This window comes from Podarcis melisellensis, assembly GCF_964234715.1.
Source record: "Podarcis melisellensis genome assembly, chromosome: 8".
Taxonomy (NCBI): Eukaryota; Metazoa; Chordata; class Lepidosauria; order Squamata; family Lacertidae; genus Podarcis; species Podarcis melisellensis.
This window is the reverse complement of record NC_138540.1, coordinates 81,646,630-81,667,569: the sequence shown is the minus strand read 5'-3', so window position 1 is coordinate 81,667,569 and position 20,940 is coordinate 81,646,630. Positions and strand designations below refer to the sequence as shown.

Sequence of the window (20,940 nt, the reverse complement as noted above, 5' to 3'; positions counted from 1 at the left end):
TGTCAAAATCACTTTCTTCCACGGGGTAGCAAAACAGGGGAGGACATGGATGGAAAGAATCCATGTGTCCCGTCCCCTCCCCCCCCCCCCCCGCTCAGAGATGGGCCTACCTTCGAAAAGGTTGTTTTCTGCTGCTCCAGAGAAGCGGACACGTAGCAATGGATCCAAACTACAAGAAAGAAGATTCCACCTAAACATTAGGAAGAACTTCCTGACAGTAAGAGCTGTTCGACAGTGGAATTTGCTGCCAAGGAGTGAGGTGGAGTCTCCTTCTTTGGAGGTCTTTAAGCAGAGGCTTGACAACCATATGTCAGGAGTGCTCTGATGGTGTTTCCTGCTTGGCAGGAGGTTGGACTCAATGGCCCTTGTGGTCTCTTCCAACTTTATGATTCTAAGATTCATCCCAGCTGAATCTCAGGACCCTCCACTGAACCACTATGAATTTCCTTGTTCTCACGCTGACCTGGTCATCCTAACAATGACCATCAGGCTAGAAGCTGCCTCGCCTTCCCCTTTGTTGGCTACAGATTTTAAACATTTTGAGACTGTGGGTTCGGTAATCCGTTTGAATGCCCTGTGTTTGCCTTCAGCCAGGCACTTGGTTAAATTAGAAATTTAAAATGTTTGTCCGCTTTGTGTTTCTGCCGGTTTGCCTTATGATAGACAACATTATTGAATTGTTGTTTATTGGACAAGTTCCAAGATTTCGTAATTGTTTTACGTTGGTTTTTCCACCCTTTGTTTATCGTTATTACTTTGTTCCCCACACTGGGATTGAAAATAAGTACAAATAAAAAATGGTGAAATTGGAATCGCATATTCAGCAGCAGGGACACTTCCAGGAAAGCAAGCAATAAAGGGGGGGTTGGAGGGGGGAGTTCCTGTTGCCTTCATGCTCTGCATATGGCCTTTTCAGAGGCATCAGCCACCCTCTTTGGACCCAAGTTGTCCAGCAAGCGTGAGGGAGAAAGCAAGGGAGTGAAACTTTTGCTCCTTCTCTTTCCTCTGTCACTCCTCATCTGCCTCATCTGCATTTTAACACTCTTGCTTTGATGGAATTTAGTTACCACCAATCGCTGCCCCCTCTGCTTTGTGCCAGTGGATTTAGACACTGGGGCAAGGACCACAGGAGATGGCAAGAGAAGCTGTGCCACACTGAGAGGTATTTGATGCCCAGTGCCCTTCTGTGTTAATAAATGACAATGGAATAAGGGGTAGACGTGGATGGAACAGATCCATTCTTCCCTGGCTCAGAGACAGCCCCTGCCTTCTGAACCACCGTATGGTTCCTTCTTCTCACACTGGCCTGACAAGTACATGGAAGGTCAACATCAGGCTATGAGCTGTCCAGCATTCCCCTTTGTTGGATACACATTTGAAACGTTTTGAGATGGTTGGTTAATCTGTTTGGATAGCCTGTGTTGCCTTCTTTGGTTAAATCAGATTTTTTTAAAGGTTAGTCCTCTCTGTAGCAATGACCATGGGAGATCACAAGGGAAGGTTCCCCCTCAAAGGCACCTGCCCTCCAATAGCCCCTCAATGTTAATGAGTGACCCAGGAGGTGAGGGAGGAGGAGGAGGAATAAGTAGCCTCGCTCGTGGCTCCCCGGACTCAGAGACAGCCCCTACCTTCATCCCAGCAGGTTCTCAGGACCCTCCGCCAAAGCACCATGAAGTTCTTCATCCTCACACTGGCCTTGGCCATCCTGACAGGTGAGTGGAAGGTCAACATCAGGCTAGCAGCTGCCTTGCGTTCCACCTTTTGGGGTGTAAATTTAGCAAGATAGATATCTGTTGGACACTGAGATCCAATGCCGAGGGCCTTCTGGCAGTTCTCTCATTGCGAGAAGTGAGGTTACAGGGAACCAGGCAGAGGGCCTTCTCGGTAGTGGCGCCCGCCCTGTGGAATGCCCTCCCTTCAGATGTGAAGGAAATAAGCAACTATCTTATCTTTAAAAGACATCTGAAGGCAGCCCTGTTTAGGGAAGTTTTTAATATTTAATGCTGTATTGTTTTTAACACTCGATTGGAAGCCGCCCAGAGTAGCTGGGGAAACTCAGCCAGATGGTCGGGGTACAAATAATATATTATTAGTAGTATTAGTATTAGTATTCGTATTAGTATTATTATAATAATAATATTAGCTAAACTGAAGCTCCACGTTCAGTGGCTGGGAGACAAAGAACGGACTGGGCAAAATGGGTCTTTAGTCTGATCAGCCAAGGCTTAAAGCACTCATTATGACTTCCCCTCCCTCTGCTAGCCTGCCCCTGCCTAAGGGTTCCCTTTGACAAAGATGACAACAGAAGCTGCCGGAACTGTCTGCAGTCCGGTGAGCTGTGCGGTTGTCTTCTCAGTCCGGCTGCTAAGCATTGATGGGCAAAGCCAAGAGCCCTGAAGCTCTCTCCCTTCTCGGGGTTCTTTCAACTGAACCTGGACCACACAGCCATTCAGGTATTCTCTGTGAAGTAGGACATACGTTCGCCCTACTCACAGTGTAGGAAGAGCTCCAAAAATTTCCTAGGGTGCTGCCACTTAGAGGAGTCACTTTGGGGAAACTTGCATGCAGAGTGTCATGACAAGGAAGCTCTTACTGCAAACAACCACTGCAAGAAGTTAAGGCTGGAAGGGCGCATACATGTTGGTTGGCATTGGGCCTGCTGCTACTGCCCCTCAGTTGTGCCCCAATATAGGAAGGGCCTTCAGTTCATATGATAAAATCCTGTCCTGTCCACCTTCTTGGTGTCTCACATTCCAAATGTCCTAGACGTGGCTTTGTGGGAGCAAAGTCCGTTCTGCAAATCACTGTTGGAGGGTCAATAGCCAACGACTGGATAAGGCTGATCTCTTTCCTTTGCTGACAGACCACGTTGTGTGTGGGGTTGTGTGCTTTGTGGGGTCTATTTCCTAAGGATGTGCTAGCAGGCCAAGCTGGGGGGGGGTGATCTATAGGGAAACTGTAAATACCCCTTCAGTCTGTACTATTTCCAGAAGAACAAAACTATGTAAGAACTAGCTGGGATACTACTGTATTTAGGTTCTCTGACACGCGGCTGGGACCACAGACCTTGTGTTTTAGAAACCTCATGTCCCCATTTTAGAGAGAGAGTTATAATCCAGTGTTGGGAACAGTGCCGGATTTACGTATAAGCTAAACAAGCTATAGCTTAGGGCCCCATTCTCTTGGGGGGCCCCAAAAAAATTTAAAGGGGAAAAAACTGGATGTATATTTCCAAAATATAAGATGAAAAAAGAAATAAAATAAAACCTACATACAGCAACATTGTTTTGTGTTGTGTATGGACCTATTAGGTCCATAAATTACCATATAGCACATATTCAACACAAAAAATGTGACAATTTGTTGTTCACAAAGGACAGCTGGACATATAAAGGGCCCCATTGCCTTCAGTAGCTGAGGGCCTCACCAAACCTAATTCTGGCCCTGGGTGGGAAGCCACTCCATAGATCTAGAAAGTGATTATTCCACAGGGAGTGTTGTTAGCGAGTGGCCCAGAGGCACAAGCCCCAGGTGTTTTGTGCCACACCTGAAACCACCTTGCCTGGAGTATCTGCTCCTTTCCCTGGTAACAACACTAGACCATATTTCAGCCTCAGCTCCTGCACAGACAGCATCTGTAATTACACCATTCCCCACATAAAATAAGGGACCTGACTGAGAAATAACATAAACCAGTGTTTCCCAAGCAGCGACCATATGGCCCCTGGGGCCCCCAGGATATTCCTAGGAATAGCTGTCAACGTTTCCCTTTGTTTAAGAGAAATTCCCTTATTCCAAATAGGATTCTTCGTAAGAAAAGGGGAAAGTTGACAGCTATGTTTCGGGGGTGGGGGGGGGCCCACAGGTGAAATTGGTGTAAATAAGGCTAGAGGGAAGTGAGAAGTGAAGGGAAACAATTTTTTTAAAAAAATCCCTGATTGGATGTCTATCTGCCTCGCCAATCACAAGCGGATAAGGGGGACCCACCAGGACCTAGCACTCCTTTCCCCCCTTTTTAAAAAATAATAATATTTATTAACAGTTTAAATATTACAAAAAAGAAAAAGAATTAAACAATACAATACAGAGACATAAACACTAACCTTAACAAAACAAAACAAAGACAATTAAAAACACATCCAATAATTTCAATATCTTATCTTTCATTCACTTGTTTCAGCGACCTCCTCGCACCTCCCTTTTTTGTATTCCACTTCAGTTAACTGTTTCAGCAAATCCTTTCCATCTTCCTCAGTTTTCTGTCCTGTAATTTATCTTAACATATTCTGACCTTATTTTTCCCTTTAATCCATTAACAATCTATTTGTACTTAGTTCTTTGTAACATTTCTGCTAAAGCCATATAACTTCATTCCAGCATTTTTCTAACATTCATTGTTAAGGAATGTGGCGTGGCTAATTGGATTGGACCCCAGTTAGGTGCAGCTGCTTGAATGGAAGCACACTTCCGCCTGGCGCCTCTGCTCCCGGTCCTCCGTCCTCCGTCAGCCACAGCAGAGTTTTCCCGCAGCGTGCTGTTGCTTCCCGGTGTTTAGCAGATCAAACACACTCAGACGTCAGTGTGTTTATAACTCAGTCTTTATTCAGGCAGTTAAACAATAAAGAGCTTTCCTGGGCTCAGAGCGCACATTTTTTGCTTCTGTCTCTCTTGGTAGCAGAGACAAACAGGCAGTGAGACTCCCTCCTAGTAGTCACGCCTCAGGAATGGAGAGACGTCACTCAGAACTCCTTAACCCTGTGAGTTCTGAAACTAGCCACAATTTTACAGTATTTCTGTAAATAATCTTTCAATTTTTTCCAATCTTCTTCCACCGGCTCTTCTCCCTGGTCTCGGATTCTGCCAGTCATTTCCGCCAGTTCCATATAGTCCATCAACTTCATCTGCCATTCCAATACTATTGTGTCTTCCAAAACTTCTCTGTTTTCAGCCTATATTACACTTATACCGAAAACAGAGACTGAAAAGACACAGCTTAAGAATTACCGCCCCATATCACTGCTTAATGTGGATTATAACATTTTTGCAGACATTTTGGCTAAAAGATTAAAAAAGGTGTTAGTAGACAGGGCCTAGCGCTGCTTTTTGCCACGTGTGTTTTCTTGGAGCAGTCCTGGTTTGCTTCAGGCGGGACCAGTAGAGCCCAGGATCCAGAGCCCCCCGGGTCAGGTAAGTGCGGTGGTGGGGTGGCAACAGGTAAGGCTGAGCGTGCTGGATGCTGCTGCCAGTGCTAGGCCCGGTGGCAGCCTGGGCCGGACTCTGCAAGGTGCTGACTTGCATCTAGTACCTAACTATGTCTTCTGGCTTGCATCTAGAAAATAACTAAGTCTCTACTTGGAAGAAAGCTGCACTGAGTTCAGTGGGCCGTACTCCCAGGTAAAGGTGTGGGGGGCTATAGTGTTTTATCTAGGCAGCCAGGGCTACTCTGGATAACAAGATCTTTTTGCAGCAGGTCAGTGAGGACCACTTGCTTTTTAAAATTCTCCCATATATACAGAACTCCCTGTGCACCTTTTGCCCAATATCTGTAGTTTCCCCCTCTGCGTCAAACAACTGGTGTCCTGCTCCCACGTAATAGCTGGGGGAAGAACAGAAGCGTTGTCACATAAGTGTTGTTTGCTTTTTATAATGCATGGAAGATGGAGGTCCTGGACTCTCCTTCCTTCGAGGTTTCTAAGCGGAGGTTGTGTGGCCATCTGTCCCATGACTAACTCATGTTTTAGCTGAGTTTCCTACAGGGGTTTTCAATAGACAGAATACCCTTGGGGTCCCTTCCAGCCCCAGGATTCTATGTTTTTCTGCTTCAACAATATTTTATTATCTTCCTATCATTTTATGTAATTTTCTAAAAATTATTAAAATTAGAAATGAAACATGTTGTATTGAAAAACAAAACATTTAAATAGCTACTTTTTCACCAGTAGACAAGAGGGGGCATGGGCATAGCCAGGATTTGGGAGGGGGGTGGAGCATCAGATTTGCATTGATTCTTACTTATTGGGGGGCAGCTGCCCCCTTGGGCTACATCCATGGGGGAGGGGTGCCACAGGAAGAAAACAAGGTCAGAAAAGGCCATGGCCAGAAAAGGGTTGGGAAACACTGACATAAACTATTTTGTTTCTACCTTTCTTGAGGGGGTAACCAGCCCTAACAAAGACCTTCTAATTTAGACCCTCAAACATTAAAGAAAGGATTCTATATGTCAAGCTTTGAGTTGCAGCTTTGTGTACCAAACAGGTTTGGACAGTGCAATGCAGAATTATTATTTTTGGGGACTTCTAGGGACTTGGGCTTCTGTTCTCCGAGACGAGCCGGATTCCAAGCTGGAGAAGCTAATCCAACAGGGAAGAGAAGATGCCGAGATATTCATCGAAACGTTGTCTAGGAAAGTCACCACCGTTGAAAGAGGAGAGGAGGGCCGGGAGATTCTGTAAGCAAATTAGTCTCGTTTCTGCTCTGTACTGCTCTCTTCCCATGTAGAAAAGAGATGTTATTTCTAGAGAACAGATGGATGGAAGTCATTCCCGGCATAACATTCTGGGGTTGGGGAAGGTGTGGGAGATGAACTACTGGATTCTGAGCCAGGCCCACTGCCACCACTTCACCCCAAGGCTTGGCCAGCCCCATGGTCCCTGTACCTTCCCCTCCCACTGTGGGCACCATGTGTGGCAGGGCTGAGGGTATAACAGGTGACACACACTGCTACATGAAGGCCCTCAGGCAGCAGACAGGGAGGCGCCAACTTTGGAATCCTCCTCAGAACAGAGTCTTAAAATCCTGGGTGTTTGAACAGAAATCTTGGATAGCGACAGCTCAAGCCACTTCGACTCAAGATGGTGCCTCCCCTTCGGCAGATGGGCAGATCAAGTGAACCCTCCCAGGAAGGCTCTCTCCCCACTTAAAGCGAGGAGAAACAGGTGCAGGCAAAGCCATGTGGGACTGCCCCACCTGAAAAGGAAGGAAGGCTGCCCCTTAAATCCAGGACCTTCCCACTCAGTGAGAAAGGCCTGCCTACTGTGACTATGCAGGTCCAAGCAGGTTTTCGTTTTTTCCACCCAGGGCCAGATTTAGGTTTGATGAGGCCCATAGCTACTGAAGGTAATGGAGCCCCTTATATGCCCACCACAAATTGTCAACAACAAATTTTCACAGTTTTTTGTGATGAATATACAGTCATTCCTCGGGTTACAGACGTTTCGGGTTTCTTTTTTTTCGGGTTATGGACCGCCGAAACCCAGAAGTACCGGAATGGGTTACTTCCGGGTTTTGGCGGTCGCACATGTGGAGAAGCAGTGGCGTAGCCTGGGGGGTGCAGGGGGGGGCCCGGCCACACCGGGCGCAACATCTGGGGGTTAAGGTTAGGGGGCGCAAATCCACGGGTTAGGGGGCGCAAATCCATGGGTTAGGGGGCGCAAATTACTTGCCTTGCCCCGGGTGCTGACAACCCACGCTACGCCACTGTGCAGAAGCGCCGAATCGCAACCCGCGCGTGCACAGACGCGCCACTGTGGGTTGCGAACGTACATCCCGCACGGATCATGTTCGCAACCCGAGCATCCACTGTATGCTATATAGTAATTTATAGAACTAATAGGTCCGTACAGAACACAGAACACTGTTGCTGTATGTAGGTTTTATTTTATTTTATTTTTATCTTTTATTTTGGAAATGTACATTCAGTTTATTTTCCCTTTAAATTTTTTGGAGACCCCCAAGTGAGTGGGGCCCTAAGCTGCAGCTTGTTTAGCTTATATGTGTGGGATGTAAACACAGGAGCAGTCAATGACAACATTCCTAGAGTGTACATGTTAGAACATGGGGAGGGATGTCTGTCTAGCAAGCAGGTAAACTTCCTGGGGACGGACTTCCTCCCCATGTGACCAGAGGTGGGTGTGGCCTCACCTGTGCAGGTAAATGATAAAAGCACAGGGCAGGCAGCCATCTCTCTCTCTCTGCCATCTTCTTTCGATGAGGAAACATCTAAGGATGCTCTCTTGGCTCCCAGCCAAGAGAGGAGATAAGGACTATCTTGCTACAAAATAGATTCTAAATGTATTTTACCTTTTTAAGCTGTGTGCCTTCTGGGATCATATTGTGAACAGAACGTGAGTAAACTCTTTTATACTTTTATAAAGACTGTGTCGTGTCTTGTATTTTAAGAGGGAACAAAGGGGAAATTACCAGAGTAATTATTATAGAGGTTCTAGCGAACCTGTGCACACGTTACCGTTGCAAACTAAAAGGGGAATGTTTATAAACTCTGCTGATATTTTGGGAACTTGTTAGCACAAGTTGGATAAGGATATAATTAATCAATATATCCTCTCCTGCACCCCTGAACATTCCCACAATATGTAGATAGCACTGTCGCTTTCCCTAGAAAAATCTACTGCTTACTGCTAAATCAGAACAAACATCAATCCACAGAAAAACTATTGACACTTGCACCAGTTCAGGGGAAAACAGCAGTGGGACAAACAGGTGTTTGGACGTTCCCACACCCTCCTTTTTCCTTCTTAAAGCTTTCCAATTCTCTGGTTTTTTTTCCCCTACAGGAAATTTATTGAGTTTGTCTTTAAGAATATCAGCAGGCGCTTGGATAGCCTGGATAAAGAGTTACCTGATGAGGTCATGGAAGCTTTTGATCTGCTTTTGGGGGTGCCATACCAGGTTACGGAAAAGGCTATCACTGCCCTGTTTGAGCTGCAGAGACATAGAAAGCATAACTTAGAAGAGATTGGCAAAGCATTGCAATCTGCCCTGGCGGGTTACGTGGATCCCGTCCTGGAGAGGGTGAGTCCGTACGCAGCAACCGTGCGCAGTGCCGTCGTCGCCAGAGCTCAGGAGATCAACCGTGAGATAGATGAGAAGCTGCCGCAGCAAGTGCAAGCTCTGAAAACCCAGCTGGATCCACACATTAAGAAGCTGCAAGAATTGCTGGCAACCCTTCAGCCCTATCTTGACCACACCCAGCAGCTGATCAGAAAAGGAGTAGAGACAATCCACAAGCACTTACTGAAGCCGTATATTGGTCCCCTTGTGCAGTTCCGCCAAAAGTACAAACAGGAGTTTAGGGCGTGGGCTAGAGCCCCAGTGTTTTCCCCAAATCCATGATTATTTCTCTCACATGCATACGAGGAAGGAATCTCCCCCAGCATCTAAAGAGAGATCAGAAGGAAAAAGCTTACATTGGTTTTTGTGTCTTCATGACCTTGGCTGGGAGGTAGGGCAGGTGTGCAAGTCTTCTCCAGACGGGATAATAAAGGAGACGTTCCTAACAACCTCTGTTTGATGCGTGGCCTGTTTCTCTTTAACCCTCCTCCTTCTGTTGGCTGTTGGAAATACATCTTCTTCACACAAGCAAAAGTGAAGCGCTCTCAATACACCTGTAAGCCAACACGTGGGTTATGTTGTGCACATAATATATTATAATAATAATTTATTATTTATACCCCGCCCATCTGGCTGGGCTACCCCAGCCACTCTGGGCAGCTTCCAACAAAACATTAAACTACAGTAATGAATCAAACATTAAAAGCTTCCCTAAACAGGGCTGCCTTCAGGTGACTTCTAACATAACAGTTGCGTAGGGGGAGTTCAACTTCCTTGGCCCGCAGGGTGGAAATGAGGAGGACTCCCTTTCCCTACCTTGAAGCTGCTCCTTGAGTTTCAGAGGAAGCCTTCGTCGGCCCAAGTGAATAGAGGGCTCCCTCGAAATAGCACCTTTGGAGAGGCCTTAGGACTCAGGCAAGGGAGGCGGGGAGAGCCCACCTTTCCTCTTCCCCTCCATTCTCTTGAGGCAGTGCAGGTTTACACACACACACACACACAGCCCACAGACACCAACTATCAATAGGTAAAGGTAAAGGGACCCCTGACCATTAGATCCAGTCGTGACCGCCTCTGGGGTTGCAGCACTCATCTCACTTTACTGGCCGAGGGAGCCGGCGTTTGTCTGCAGACAGCTTCCGGGTCATGTGGCCAGCATGACTAAGCCGCTTCTGGCGAACCAGAGCAGCGCATGGAAACACTGTTTACTTTCCCGCTGGAGTGGTACCTATTTATCTACTTGCACTTTGTGCTTTCGAACTGCTAGGTTGGCAGGAGACACGGGTGGCGCTGTGGGTTAAACCACAGAGCCTAGGACTTGCCGATCAGAAGGTCGACGGTTCGAATCTCTGCAACTGGGTGAGCTCCCGTTGTTCGGTCCCAGCTCCTGCCAACTATCAATGGGCAACACCAATTGCATCCTGCTGTAACAGATGAAGGAAGGGATGCAGGTGTGAGGAGAATTTATCACCCACACACAAGGCACCTTTTCTGCTCTGCAATACTCTGCTAAAAGCCAGGAAGAAAGCTTAAGGCTTAAATCAGCACAGGGTGAAGCGTGCCAGGCGCCATTATATTCCAGCAGCAGGGCCACTCCATGTACGCAGTTGAGAGTCCAGTCGCTTTCAGCTCCTCCTATCCCAGAATAGTTTCTATCCAGCTGGTCATTGGAAGTACTTGCACCCCAAAACCAGTACCTCCTTTGGCTTATTTCCTCCTTCATCCCAAGCCATTTTATTTCTCTGCTATGTCTTTTTTTTTTAAAGAAATTCGTGTCCAAGGACAGGGACTGTCTTGCTTTTATTGATTGGTAACCTTCTCTGGCAGCAATCTTTGGCTGAATGCCAGGCGATACATTACAATAATCATAATTATTTCTTATTTAGACCTTGCCCGTCTGGCTGGGTTTTTCCAGCCACTCTGGGCAGCTCCCAAGAGATTAAAAACAGAATAAAACATCAAACGTTTAAAACTTCCCTACACAGGGCTGCCTTCAGTTGTCTTCTAAAAGTCAGGTAGTTGTTTATTTCCTTGACATCTGGTGGGAGGGCGTTCCACAGGGAGGGCGCCACCACCAAGAAGGCCCACTGCCTGGTTCCCTGTGGCCTCACTTATCGCAGTGAGGGAACCTCCAGAAGGCCCTCGGAGCTGGACCTCAGTGTCCATGCAGAATGATGGAGGTGGACATGCTCCTTCAGGTATACTGGGCCGAGACCATTTATATGTTTTTTTGTTCTTTCTTCCCTAAAAGATCCTGGCCGCTACAATCTTCCAACAGATCAAGAAACTGAGAGACACCCCCCAAACAATCTCCCCATGGAGATAAAGCAGGGTCTATCAATGATGCAAAACATAGCTTGGTTTCTTCTTATCACCCCCAGGGGTTTGGGACACAGTGTCAACAACCTCAGGGTGGTATACGTAGTAAATTCCCATATGTCTATAGATTCCCTATGCCAGTGTGATATGTTAACAAATGACTTTCTCTTGAAGGAGAGTTTGCTTCATTTGGAATGATCTGAGTAAGCTCCGTCCATAGAACCAGAATAGATGTTATCTAAGAATATCAGGATGGTGGAGAGGGTATTTTAACATTAGATGATATAAACTGACCTTCCAGAATAAGACCTTGAAATTGTGGTGGAAATCTTGATGAATACGTTGACCCAGGGGTGTGGCAGCCATGGAAAAGCCCAATTGCAGGCTCTTTAGGAAAGGAATTGGAAATGAAACAGCAGTTACCACAATGACATTATACAAATCTATGCTGTGGCCACATTTGGAATACGGTGTACAGTTTTGGTTGCGTCACCTCACAAAGTTTCTGAAAAGGGCAACCAAAATTATCAAGGGGGTGGCGCAACACCACTATGGGGGAAGGTTCCAGCATTTGGGGCTACTTAAAGGTAAAGGTACCCCTGACCGTTAGGTCCAGTCGCGGACGACTCTGGGGTTGCAGCGCTCATCTCGCTTTATTGGCCGAGGGAGCCGACATACAGCTTCCAGGTCATGTGGCCAGCATGACTAAGCCGCTTCTGGTGAACCAGAACAGCGCACGGAAATGCCGTTTACCTTCCCGTCGGAGTGCTACCTATGTGCTTTCGAACTGCTAGGTTGGCAGGAGCAGGGACCGAGCAATGGGAGCTCAGCCCATTGCGGGGATTCGAACAGCCAACCTTTCGATCGGAAAACCCAAGCAGCACAGTGGTTTAACCCACAGCACCACCCGTGTCCCATTTGGGACTACTTAGTTGAGAGGAAAGGCAAGAAAGAGATTAGATGACAGAGGTTTATACAATTGTGCATGGCATGCAAAAAGGTGGATAGATACCCCTTTGTATCCAACCATGCCACGTAGTACAACGAGGCTTTGCCCTCGGGTGGGAAAAATATTGCGCCTGGGAAAGGGAAGTGGGAGTCAACAGACATTCAAGGACCATGAACTGGTAGAAGGAGCACGTGTGATAGTCCACAAAAGCATGCACGAGTTCACAATCATGTACACAAGCATATATACCCCTTTCCAGTTCACTCCTCCTTTCTCATCCCTCAGGAGTCCTGCCCATGAGTTCCTCTGAGCATGAACAGAAAGCTGTCTTGGGACTATTGTGGACTCTTGGCACCCTTCCCAGGAAAGGGGTTTCAGTGTGTTCAGATATGTTTCAATCTCTTGTTCTGGCCTGGTTCCCGGACAGAAAGCAAGTTGCAATGTGGTTCTTTAGCAAGGCCAGAAGGCATGAGGAAAGGCCTGAGAAACAATGGACTGTTCTCTACCTTTTGTTACAGCAGAGCAGAATGTTTCTGATGCTTAGCTGCTGAGAAAACGATTTTGAAAAGCTTTGAGAAGCTTTGAGCCTGCTTTGGTGGGGGGTGACTTCGGGCCTAGGTGAAGTCACCTGTCCTCACCTTCCTTCAAGTACTTTCTTCATTACAGGGTCCTGACTCATAAAAGTCACTCCAAACTTCGCCAAAAGCAGGGTAGAAAGAAACCCTTTAAACAATATCGAGGCAGGGATAAAGCAGGGGTCTGTGGACAGTGCCTGGAGGTTCAGGGATGCTGTCTGTAGATAGTCCTGATGCAACACTGAATGAGAGACGGTGTGGCCTAGTGGTTAGTGTGTTGGACTAGTACCTGGCAGACTAGGATTCTGATCCGCACTCCAGCAGTTCACTGGGCGACCTTGAACCAGACACAGCCTCTTAGCTTAGCCTACCTCACAGGGGCATTGCTGTGAGAACAATATGGGTTTAGCAGGAAAACCAGTTGTGCCACCTTGAGATCCATGCAGGAAAGGTGTAATATAAATGTAATAATAAATAAAGTAAATATGCACCTAGCTGGTGTGGAAAGTTTTACAGTCAAAACACAACTGCATGCTTGCTAGTTGGTATATGAAGGGGTTAGGGACCACAGAGCTTGAATTGCTGGAGTAGGCTCAGTTGGGTAGGGAGGAAGTGAGGGAGGAAGTGATGTATTCCTTCTCCTCCTTTCCTCATTCTCCCCTTCGCAATGTGAGCCACGGAGGGAGGACATTCCTCTCTATAAGCTCCCAACTTCAGACACATGTCAGAAACTACATTGCTGTATTTCTACCCAATAATATTTTTGACTGCATTTTCTAGTATTGCTCATAGGACAATGCATGATTGAGATTCCTGCATTGGAGGCGGGGTTGGACTAGACCCCCGTAGTCCCTTCCAGCTGTACAATTTCCATGAGACCTTAAATCTGCAAGTAAATCATTTTTAAACATACTTCAGTGTGTGGTCTATTCATGCAGAAGGGGTAGAAGGAACCTGACACAGGATGAAGAAAGGCTGGCTAACCTATTCCTATGCCTCACGAAACTGCCTGATGATGAGAATTAAATTCTGCTAGGGGCGCAGAGAGTCTGCTAAGCTCCAGGCTTTGAATACAGGCTTGCAGCCATATTCCTTTGCTCATTGTTCCACACATATGGGCCTATAGAGGAGGAACTATAATTAATAGATCTTCTTTCCAATTCCCATCAGTTGGCCCTATGAGTTACAAGATCAGACGGGCCTTTGGTCTGATCTCACAGAACCCTTCCAAAGTTTGTGTGTGGTTTTTAAATTCCTTCATTTTGTTTTAGCAAAATGCTGTCCTTGGCAAATTGAAGTTCAAGCTCTTTCAAACGTTATCTCTTCCTTTTCGTGCCAATTGGACGTGGGGGCAATGACTCGAGGTGATGGAACAGGAAGCTCACCCAGCGCCCTGTGTTAATGAATTACAGAAACCGAGGATGGAAGCAATAATTTATTCCCCTCAGAGCACCCCCTGCTCAAATAGTGAGCCCCTGCCTTCACCCTAGCAAGAGGATACTCAGGACCCTCCGCTGAGCCACTATGAAGTTAATTGTCATCACACTGGTCTTGTACCTCTTCACAGGTGAGTGGGTGGTTACCTCAGTCTAGAGGGAAACTCTTAAGTCTCTTTATTTTTGAGTGAGTGAGCTCCTTGCTTTCTCACGGACTTGGAACATGGAGGTAATATGATTTGGAAGAGCTAAAAGGAGTTGTGTCATGTTTTGGAACAATTTTGCTTAGCCCAAAGTTGCCTGGTTGGTTCTTCAAACACTTTGGGCACATTCCAAATTGGTCCAGAGGTTACCTATCTCTTCTCGGATCAATAATATTGGCAGAAGTATCAGGCTTTTGGGTTGTACATGCTCTCTGAAGAACATGGTCCAACTCTGAAACCTGTCACAAACAAACAATATACAGAAAAACCAATGAGATAGGACTATGGAGTAAGCTTCAGAAAGCTTAGTCGGTTATCAGTTTGGATCTCCTTACTCAAAGGCAACCAGGAAAACAGCAAATAAACCTTTATAGGATTATTCCATTTTATCTTTCCAATAAGGTACGTTAGGCTGAGAAACTGTGACCTGGCTAAGACCATTCCATGAACTTCATAGCTGAGAGAAGGGTTTGAAGTCCAAAATATTACCCACTATAGCATGGGCGAGTGGCGCTGTGGTCTAAACCACAGAGCCTAGGACTTGCCGATCAGAAGGTTGGCAGTTTGAATCCCCGCGACGGGGTGAGCTCCCGTTGCTCGGTCCCTGCTCCTGCCCACCTAGCAGTTTGAAAACACGTCAAAGTGCAAGTAGATAAATAGGTACCGCTCCGGCGGGAAGGTAAACGGAGTTTCCGTGCGCTGCTCTGGTTCGCCAGAAGCGACTTAGTCATGCTGGCCACATGACCCGGAAGCTGTCTGTGGACAAACACTGGTTCCCTTGGCCCATAGAGCGAGATGAGTGCGCAACCCCAGAGTCGTCCGCGACTGGACTTAACAGTCAGGGGTCCCTTTACCTTTATAGCATGGGCAAATAAAGACATAATCTCCAGACTCATGCCAGCACCATACCCAGTAGAAGCCACAGTGATGTATTTCCACTTTTCATTATTAGATATCTATTTCACGTGCAAAGGGTTCAAACACCTACAGCATAAGCAAGCCAGCCATTATGATCTCACTCCCTCATGTACCTGTGTTCAAATGAACATATGAAATGTGCTGAAATCTTTTAACCTTAGGACTGGAGATACAGATTCAATCTGATCTGGACCAAGGTACAGAATAAAGTTATGCTGTTTTCAAGCATATCCCTTGTAATGTGTCGTTTGGTCTTGAGAGCAACTCACTTACGCAACTCAAGAGTTCCTGGAAGGGAGGCAGAGGCACCAATATAGTGGTACCTCGGGTTACATACGCTTCAGGTTACACACTCCACTAACCTAGAAATAGTGCTTCGGGTTAAGAACTTTGCTTCAGGATAAGAACAGAAATCGGGCTCCGGTGGCGCGGCGGCAGCAGGAGGCACCATTAGCTAAAGTGGTGCTTCAGGTTAAGAACAGTTTCAGGTTAGATACGGACCTCCGGAACGAATTAAGTACTTAACCCGAGGTACCACTGTATAACAAAATGAGGAAACAATGTCAGCTTTGTAACACCACAACATTGCATCAGAAGCAGAACCCACAAGCTGATTAAAATAAATACTGTTTACGGTTGTCAACAGCTTTGTCTCATGTACCACATAACAATACATTAAGCTGCTGGTCTAGGTCTGCATATATAGATGTTTAAAAACGCAGGAGTGTGGTGTGCGTTCAAAATCTGAAACGTCCACCAAGAGAGATACACTTCTCAGCATCAAGCAAAAAATAATACAGGAGATCCATAAGTTCTGACTTTTTATAGAAGGCTAAAAAGGAACTGAGAGGGGGGTTTGGTGAACTGGATCAGGGCCATGGCACTGGAAAGAAGGTGGAGTTAACAACAACAACAACCCCCGCAACGTATTAGCCGGGGAGGGGGGGCTGAGGAGAGGCAGGCACAATATTTTAATTATGTTTTCTCAAATTAGGTAAAGGTAAAGGGTAAAGGAACCCCTGACAATTAAATCCAGTCACGAACGACTCTGGGGTTACGGCGCTCATCTCGCTTTACAGGCCGAGGGAGCCGGCGTTTGTCCGCTGCCGCAGACAGTTTTTCTGGGTCATGTGGCCAGCATGACTAAGCCGCTTCTGGTGAAGCCAGAGCAGCGCACGGAAACGCCATTTACCTTCCCACCAGAGCGGTACCTATTTATCTACTTGCACTTTGACGTGCTTTCGAACTGCTACGTTGGCAGGAGCTGGGACCGAACAACGGGAGCTCAGCCCGTCGCAGGGATTCGAACCGCCGACCTTTCGATTGGCAAGCCCAAGCGGCACAGTGGTTTAATCCACAGCATAAATTGGGCCCCAAACTCACCACCTGAGGCTAGGTCTCCAACTCACCTCATGATCAAGCCAGGATTGCCCATTTCCTTCTTGCTGCTCCAGGCTCCAAAATTCTAGATTTGGGTTTGCTGAAGCAGAGTCCATTCTGCAAATCACGCTGTGTGCGTTTTTAGGGTCAATAGCCTGGGCCTATGTAGGTCTAATCTTTTCCTTTGGTGCTTTGGCAGCACAACTGTGTGCGGATGGCTGGTAGGGAAATAATCATGACGTCTTCGGTAGTAGTTATCTTGGTAACCTGAAGTACCCTTTCAGCTTAAATTTCTCTTAAGAAGAGCAGATCCCCACAGGCCTGGATTCCTGTATGAATTCTGCAGCACGCAGCAGGAACCATATGAGTTCTGGCTAACAACAGCTTGTACTGTATGCTTCTTTGAATGAGGCAATGAGAATGCATATGATTGGAGGAAATTGTAATGCTTTGTGTAAGAAACCTATAAAGAACCCCCCTCCCAGAGCGTTTGGGTGGGGTTCAGCCTTTGTAGAGCGATCCTGCTGGAACTCTTTACTGCAGTAAAAAAAAATTCAGGATTCTTTCTGTTATGTACTGAAGTTCTCACCCTGGGCCAGCAGGGGGATACTGTAGATAGTTTTCACTCAGGTCCACATATGCAAATAAGGGGTTGAAAGTGACGTTCAGTGATTGGATAGTTACAGAAAATGGTTACTGTTGCGTTCTAGTGGAGCTCTATATAAGCAGGCTGGCTGAAACCTTCAGTTCAGTTCTGTTCTGGCCTGTGAATAAACAAGAGCTGTTTGAAGAATCGCTGTGTCGTCTGATATCTTCACCCCCAACTTAACACTTTCTTCAACCCAACTCACTAGTAGTTAATGGTGCAAGTTGTGGCAGCAGATTTGCCTTGCAATATTTTGGCGACCGCATCAGGACAGAGGGGCCTGGGCAGCTACCCCCTTGGACCACGAGGCCGCGATCAGCCAAACGGCCGACATCTTGGATAGCCCAGCGCGTCCCAGAGTTTACCAGGACCGCGGCTGCCCCACCTTACTTCCTGCGCAACAAGACGTGATGCAGGTGTTCTGCTTCTTTCCCCAGGCCATCCAACTTTTGCCCAAACGGATAAACGGGTCTCCAAGTTGGAGCAGTTAAAGCACGAGCTCACTAAACTCCTGGGAAAGGTCAGCGAGAAAGCGTGGGATAAATTGAACATTGTCAGAAGATCAAGGCTCGGACAAGAACTGAGGTAAGCAGATCCGCCTCCTTTCCCCCATTTTAGGGGATTGGGGACATTAGGGACTTCATGGACTGAAGCTTTGAGAAGGCTGGCAGGATTTCTTCTTTGCTAGATTTTCCTTTGCAAGGATGTGAAGCTTGGGAGCTAACTGTGGCCCTCCATACCTCTCTATCTGGCCCTTGGGGTACACTCTCTAGGTCACGTCTCTGCCCCAGTTACACCCTTTCCCCACAGGCCATACACTTCACCAGCTTTGCGTCGCTTCCTCCTGGTTGGAGAGCTTTTGCATGGCTGGAATAAGTGTCCTTTACTCTGCTAATGCCTCTTGCTTGCATTGCTGGGATATAGACCGCGAAGTCTGAGTGTGTGTAGAAATGGTAGCCTACTGCACAAAAGTGAAATTTTACAATTGTGGTTGGCACAAACTTTGGCCTCTGGCTCTGGCCACCAATGACAGGTGGTCCCAGAAAATTTGTCCAGAATGAAGCATATAGCTTTTGGTGCTGAAAAGGTTACCCACCCCGCTCTTACTTCCTCTTCTACTTTGTTAATTTTTTCATTCTAGGAATTTATGAAATGTGTGTAAAAGTGTAACATGAAGGCTGGCTCCCCAATTCTGGAATATCTCGCCCAGTGAGGGAAGTTTGCCTCCTTTGTTTGTTTGTTTGTTTGTTTGTTTGTTTGTTTGTTTGTTTGTTTGTTTATTATTCCACCTTTCCTCTGCAATGCATGTGTGTAACTTTAATCCCACAACAACCTTGCGAGGTAGATTAGGTCCTTGTCTGGCCCAAGGTCACCCCGTGAGCTTCATGGCTGATTGGGGTTCTGACTCCTTGTGGAATAAATGAATGAAAATGAGTTTTATTCTTGGAGAAGGAATGGTGAGGATGACTATGCCTGTCTTAAGTCTCATTCTGTGAACAAAGAAGTTCAAAAACAGCCCAAAAGAACTGTTTATCTGCATGTTTTACATTGCTGGAGACACTGCAAATGAGACAAAGCAAATGTTTGACAAGCTAGAATCCTCCCTAAGAGGATTCTTTCTGCTAGAATGTACAATTAAGTAAGGAATGTATTAGAAGCAGATTGATAGCCTATGCCAGGGGTGCCTAAACATTTTTCAAAGAGGGCCAGATTTGATGAAGAGAACATGTATGAGGGCCAACCAAAGTTGTTGGCCTTTTTTTAGGGTTTTACCTCAGGAAATGAACTGCCACAGGGGCCGGATTGAACCAACCGGTGGGCCAGATTAGGCCCCCAAAACGGACTTTGGACATACCTGCCTCCTGATTTATGAGGGCTGGATGACTTGAAAACACACCCCTGCTGACGTAACTGCTAATTTAGATGGGCGTGGGATGTATGTAAAGGAGGGGGGATATTAGGGTAATATTAGGGAGTAGGCATGAAATGGGTGTTTAGGGAAACCTGTAAACTACAATTTCTTAACCAATACGGATATTCGAAGGGTTTTAGGGTATAAATTGTCTGTGATGAGAACTGGAATGCGCAAACCCCTCTTTACAGCATGAGCTGGGGGGGGGTGTCGTTGCCCACAGTACTGTGTCAACCAGTTTATGCCTGATTGTGGTGTAGACTCCTTCTTTCAAAGAGAAATTTGAATCCATCTGGGAAAGGTCCCTGGGACAGATTTGTCCAACACACACTCCCCCCTCCCCCCGATCCTAATCCAGTATTCTAAACCAGGGGTCCCCAAACTAAGGCCTGCGGGACAGATAAGGCCCAAGGGATTCGTTTATCTGGCCCACGGTGACCCCTGCTGCCGCCGCCCACTCTTACTGGCGCTGCGCGGCTGCCCACATCCGGGTTGGAGGAGCACCGGAAATAGCTTGTGAGCATGTGCGTTATTTGCGCATGTGCAAGCATTATTTCCAATGCACATCCAGGTCGGAGGAGGCCCGTGCACATGCGCACAAGCTATTTCTGGTGCTCCTTTGACCCGGAAGTGCGCCGGAAATAGCATGTGTGCACTTGTATGGGCACGCGCTCCTCCGGCCTGCTACGCGATCAGTGCTGGAGACACAGGCCCAAGGCACAGTAAGTTTGCTGACCCCTGTTATAAACACTCTACCACACTGGCTCTGTATCCCGCTCACAACGCTCTCTGCCTTCTGAACCCCCACAGAATCTTGTTTCGTGATGATGTTGCAAAACTGCGCAAGTTCATCCAGGACCTGCAGGCTGAGCTGCCCCCCGAAATGACACAGGCCTACCACGCGGCAGTTCAGTTGTCTGGGCATGCCCTGGTGGGCGCCAGCTGTAACCTAGCCATATTACGGTCTGCCACAGAAGAGCTCTACGAGGGGCTGGAATCCCTAGTGACTTCCTACGCCAGCCCAGTCGCGGAGAAGTTGAGACCGCACACGCAGGTCCTGAGAAATATGGTCGTCCCCAAGATGCAGGAGCTGGAGGAGAAGCTGAAGCAGCAAGTGGAAGAAAGGGGGCCTGAGCTGATCCCTTACGCGCGGAAGCTTCACCGCCAGTTGCACGAATACCAGAGGTCCCTAGAGCCTTATGCCAACCAGGCCCAGGAGAAGATCAAGTTGGGCATAGAGACATTCAGCCAGACCATGCAGCGCTATGTCACCCCACTTATGGAGGCAATCAAAAAACGCATCACAGACTCTTAAGAGGTGAGGCTGACATACCCCAGTGCTTTCCCCGGATCTCTAAGCTTCTCATAAGCAATGGAGGATGGAATCTTGGCCAAACTCTTTGAAACAGAAAGGGTCAAAAAAGGGAAGTGACTGGATTGAGTGTCCTCAGCAATTTGGGGTGGGGAGCAGAGGCTGTTGGTGATATCTTCCCTCCTCCCAACCCATGTAATAAAGGAGCTGTCCCTAATGATGCTGGTTTAGGGCTGTGTTTATGTCGTAATGTTTTCTGAAAACAATTTTATTGCATTTGTATATAAAAATATAAATGGAGAAAATGTTGTTACTTGTTATAATATAAAATCACTACATATTATAATATAATCAGGCTCAACAATGCATGTAAATTTCAATAAAATCTAATCCGGACTACTTAGCCCTAAGTATGTCTTGGTGGGCTAAGGCTATTTTCTTCT

General features: G+C 46.9%; 2 protein-coding genes across 3 annotated transcripts; both read left to right on the top strand.

Moving 5' to 3' along the window:
* Nucleotides 1-1,524: 1,524 nt before the first annotated feature.
* LOC309376142 (uncharacterized protein) lies at nt 1,525-9,299 on the top strand. Of its 2 annotated transcripts, XM_081922354.1 has the most exons (3): nt 1,561-1,712; nt 6,301-6,448; nt 8,574-9,299. In XM_081922354.1, the coding sequence occupies exons 1-3, from the start codon at nt 1,670-1,672 to the stop codon at nt 9,130-9,132; spliced, it is 750 nt and encodes a 249-aa protein (XP_081778480.1). In that variant the 5' UTR covers nt 1,561-1,669; the 3' UTR covers nt 9,133-9,299. The 2 variants fall into 2 exon arrangements, with proteins under 2 accessions (XP_081778481.1, XP_081778480.1); XM_081922355.1 differs by lacking the exon at nt 6,301-6,448 and having other exon boundaries at nt 1,525-1,712.
* Nucleotides 9,300-14,103: 4,804 nt separating this feature from the next.
* LOC309376152 (uncharacterized protein) lies at nt 14,104-20,848 on the top strand. The gene is made up of 3 exons (XM_081922374.1): nt 14,104-14,257; nt 17,711-17,858; nt 19,996-20,848. The coding sequence occupies exons 1-3, from the start codon at nt 14,215-14,217 to the stop codon at nt 20,498-20,500; spliced, it is 696 nt and encodes a 231-aa protein (XP_081778500.1). The 5' UTR covers nt 14,104-14,214; the 3' UTR covers nt 20,501-20,848.
* The last annotated feature ends 92 nt before the right edge of the window (nt 20,849-20,940 follow it).

Bases quoted from the DNA above. Each gene is read 5' to 3' on its own strand.
- LOC309376142 (XM_081922354.1), top strand. From the start codon at position 1,670: ATGAAGTTCTTCATCCTCACACTGGCCTTGGCCATCCTGACAG. The intron at 1,713-6,300 runs GTGAGTGGAAGG...GGGGACTTCTAG, and splicing joins GGCCTTGGCCATCCTGACAG to GGACTTGGGCTTCTGTTCTC. The intron at 6,449-8,573 runs GTAAGCAAATTA...TTTCCCCTACAG, and splicing joins GAGGAGGGCCGGGAGATTCT to GAAATTTATTGAGTTTGTCT.
- LOC309376152 (XM_081922374.1), top strand. From the start codon at position 14,215: ATGAAGTTAATTGTCATCACACTGGTCTTGTACCTCTTCACAG. The intron at 14,258-17,710 runs GTGAGTGGGTGG...TTCTTTCCCCAG, and splicing joins GGTCTTGTACCTCTTCACAG to GCCATCCAACTTTTGCCCAA. The intron at 17,859-19,995 runs GTAAGCAGATCC...GAACCCCCACAG, and splicing joins AGGCTCGGACAAGAACTGAG to AATCTTGTTTCGTGATGATG.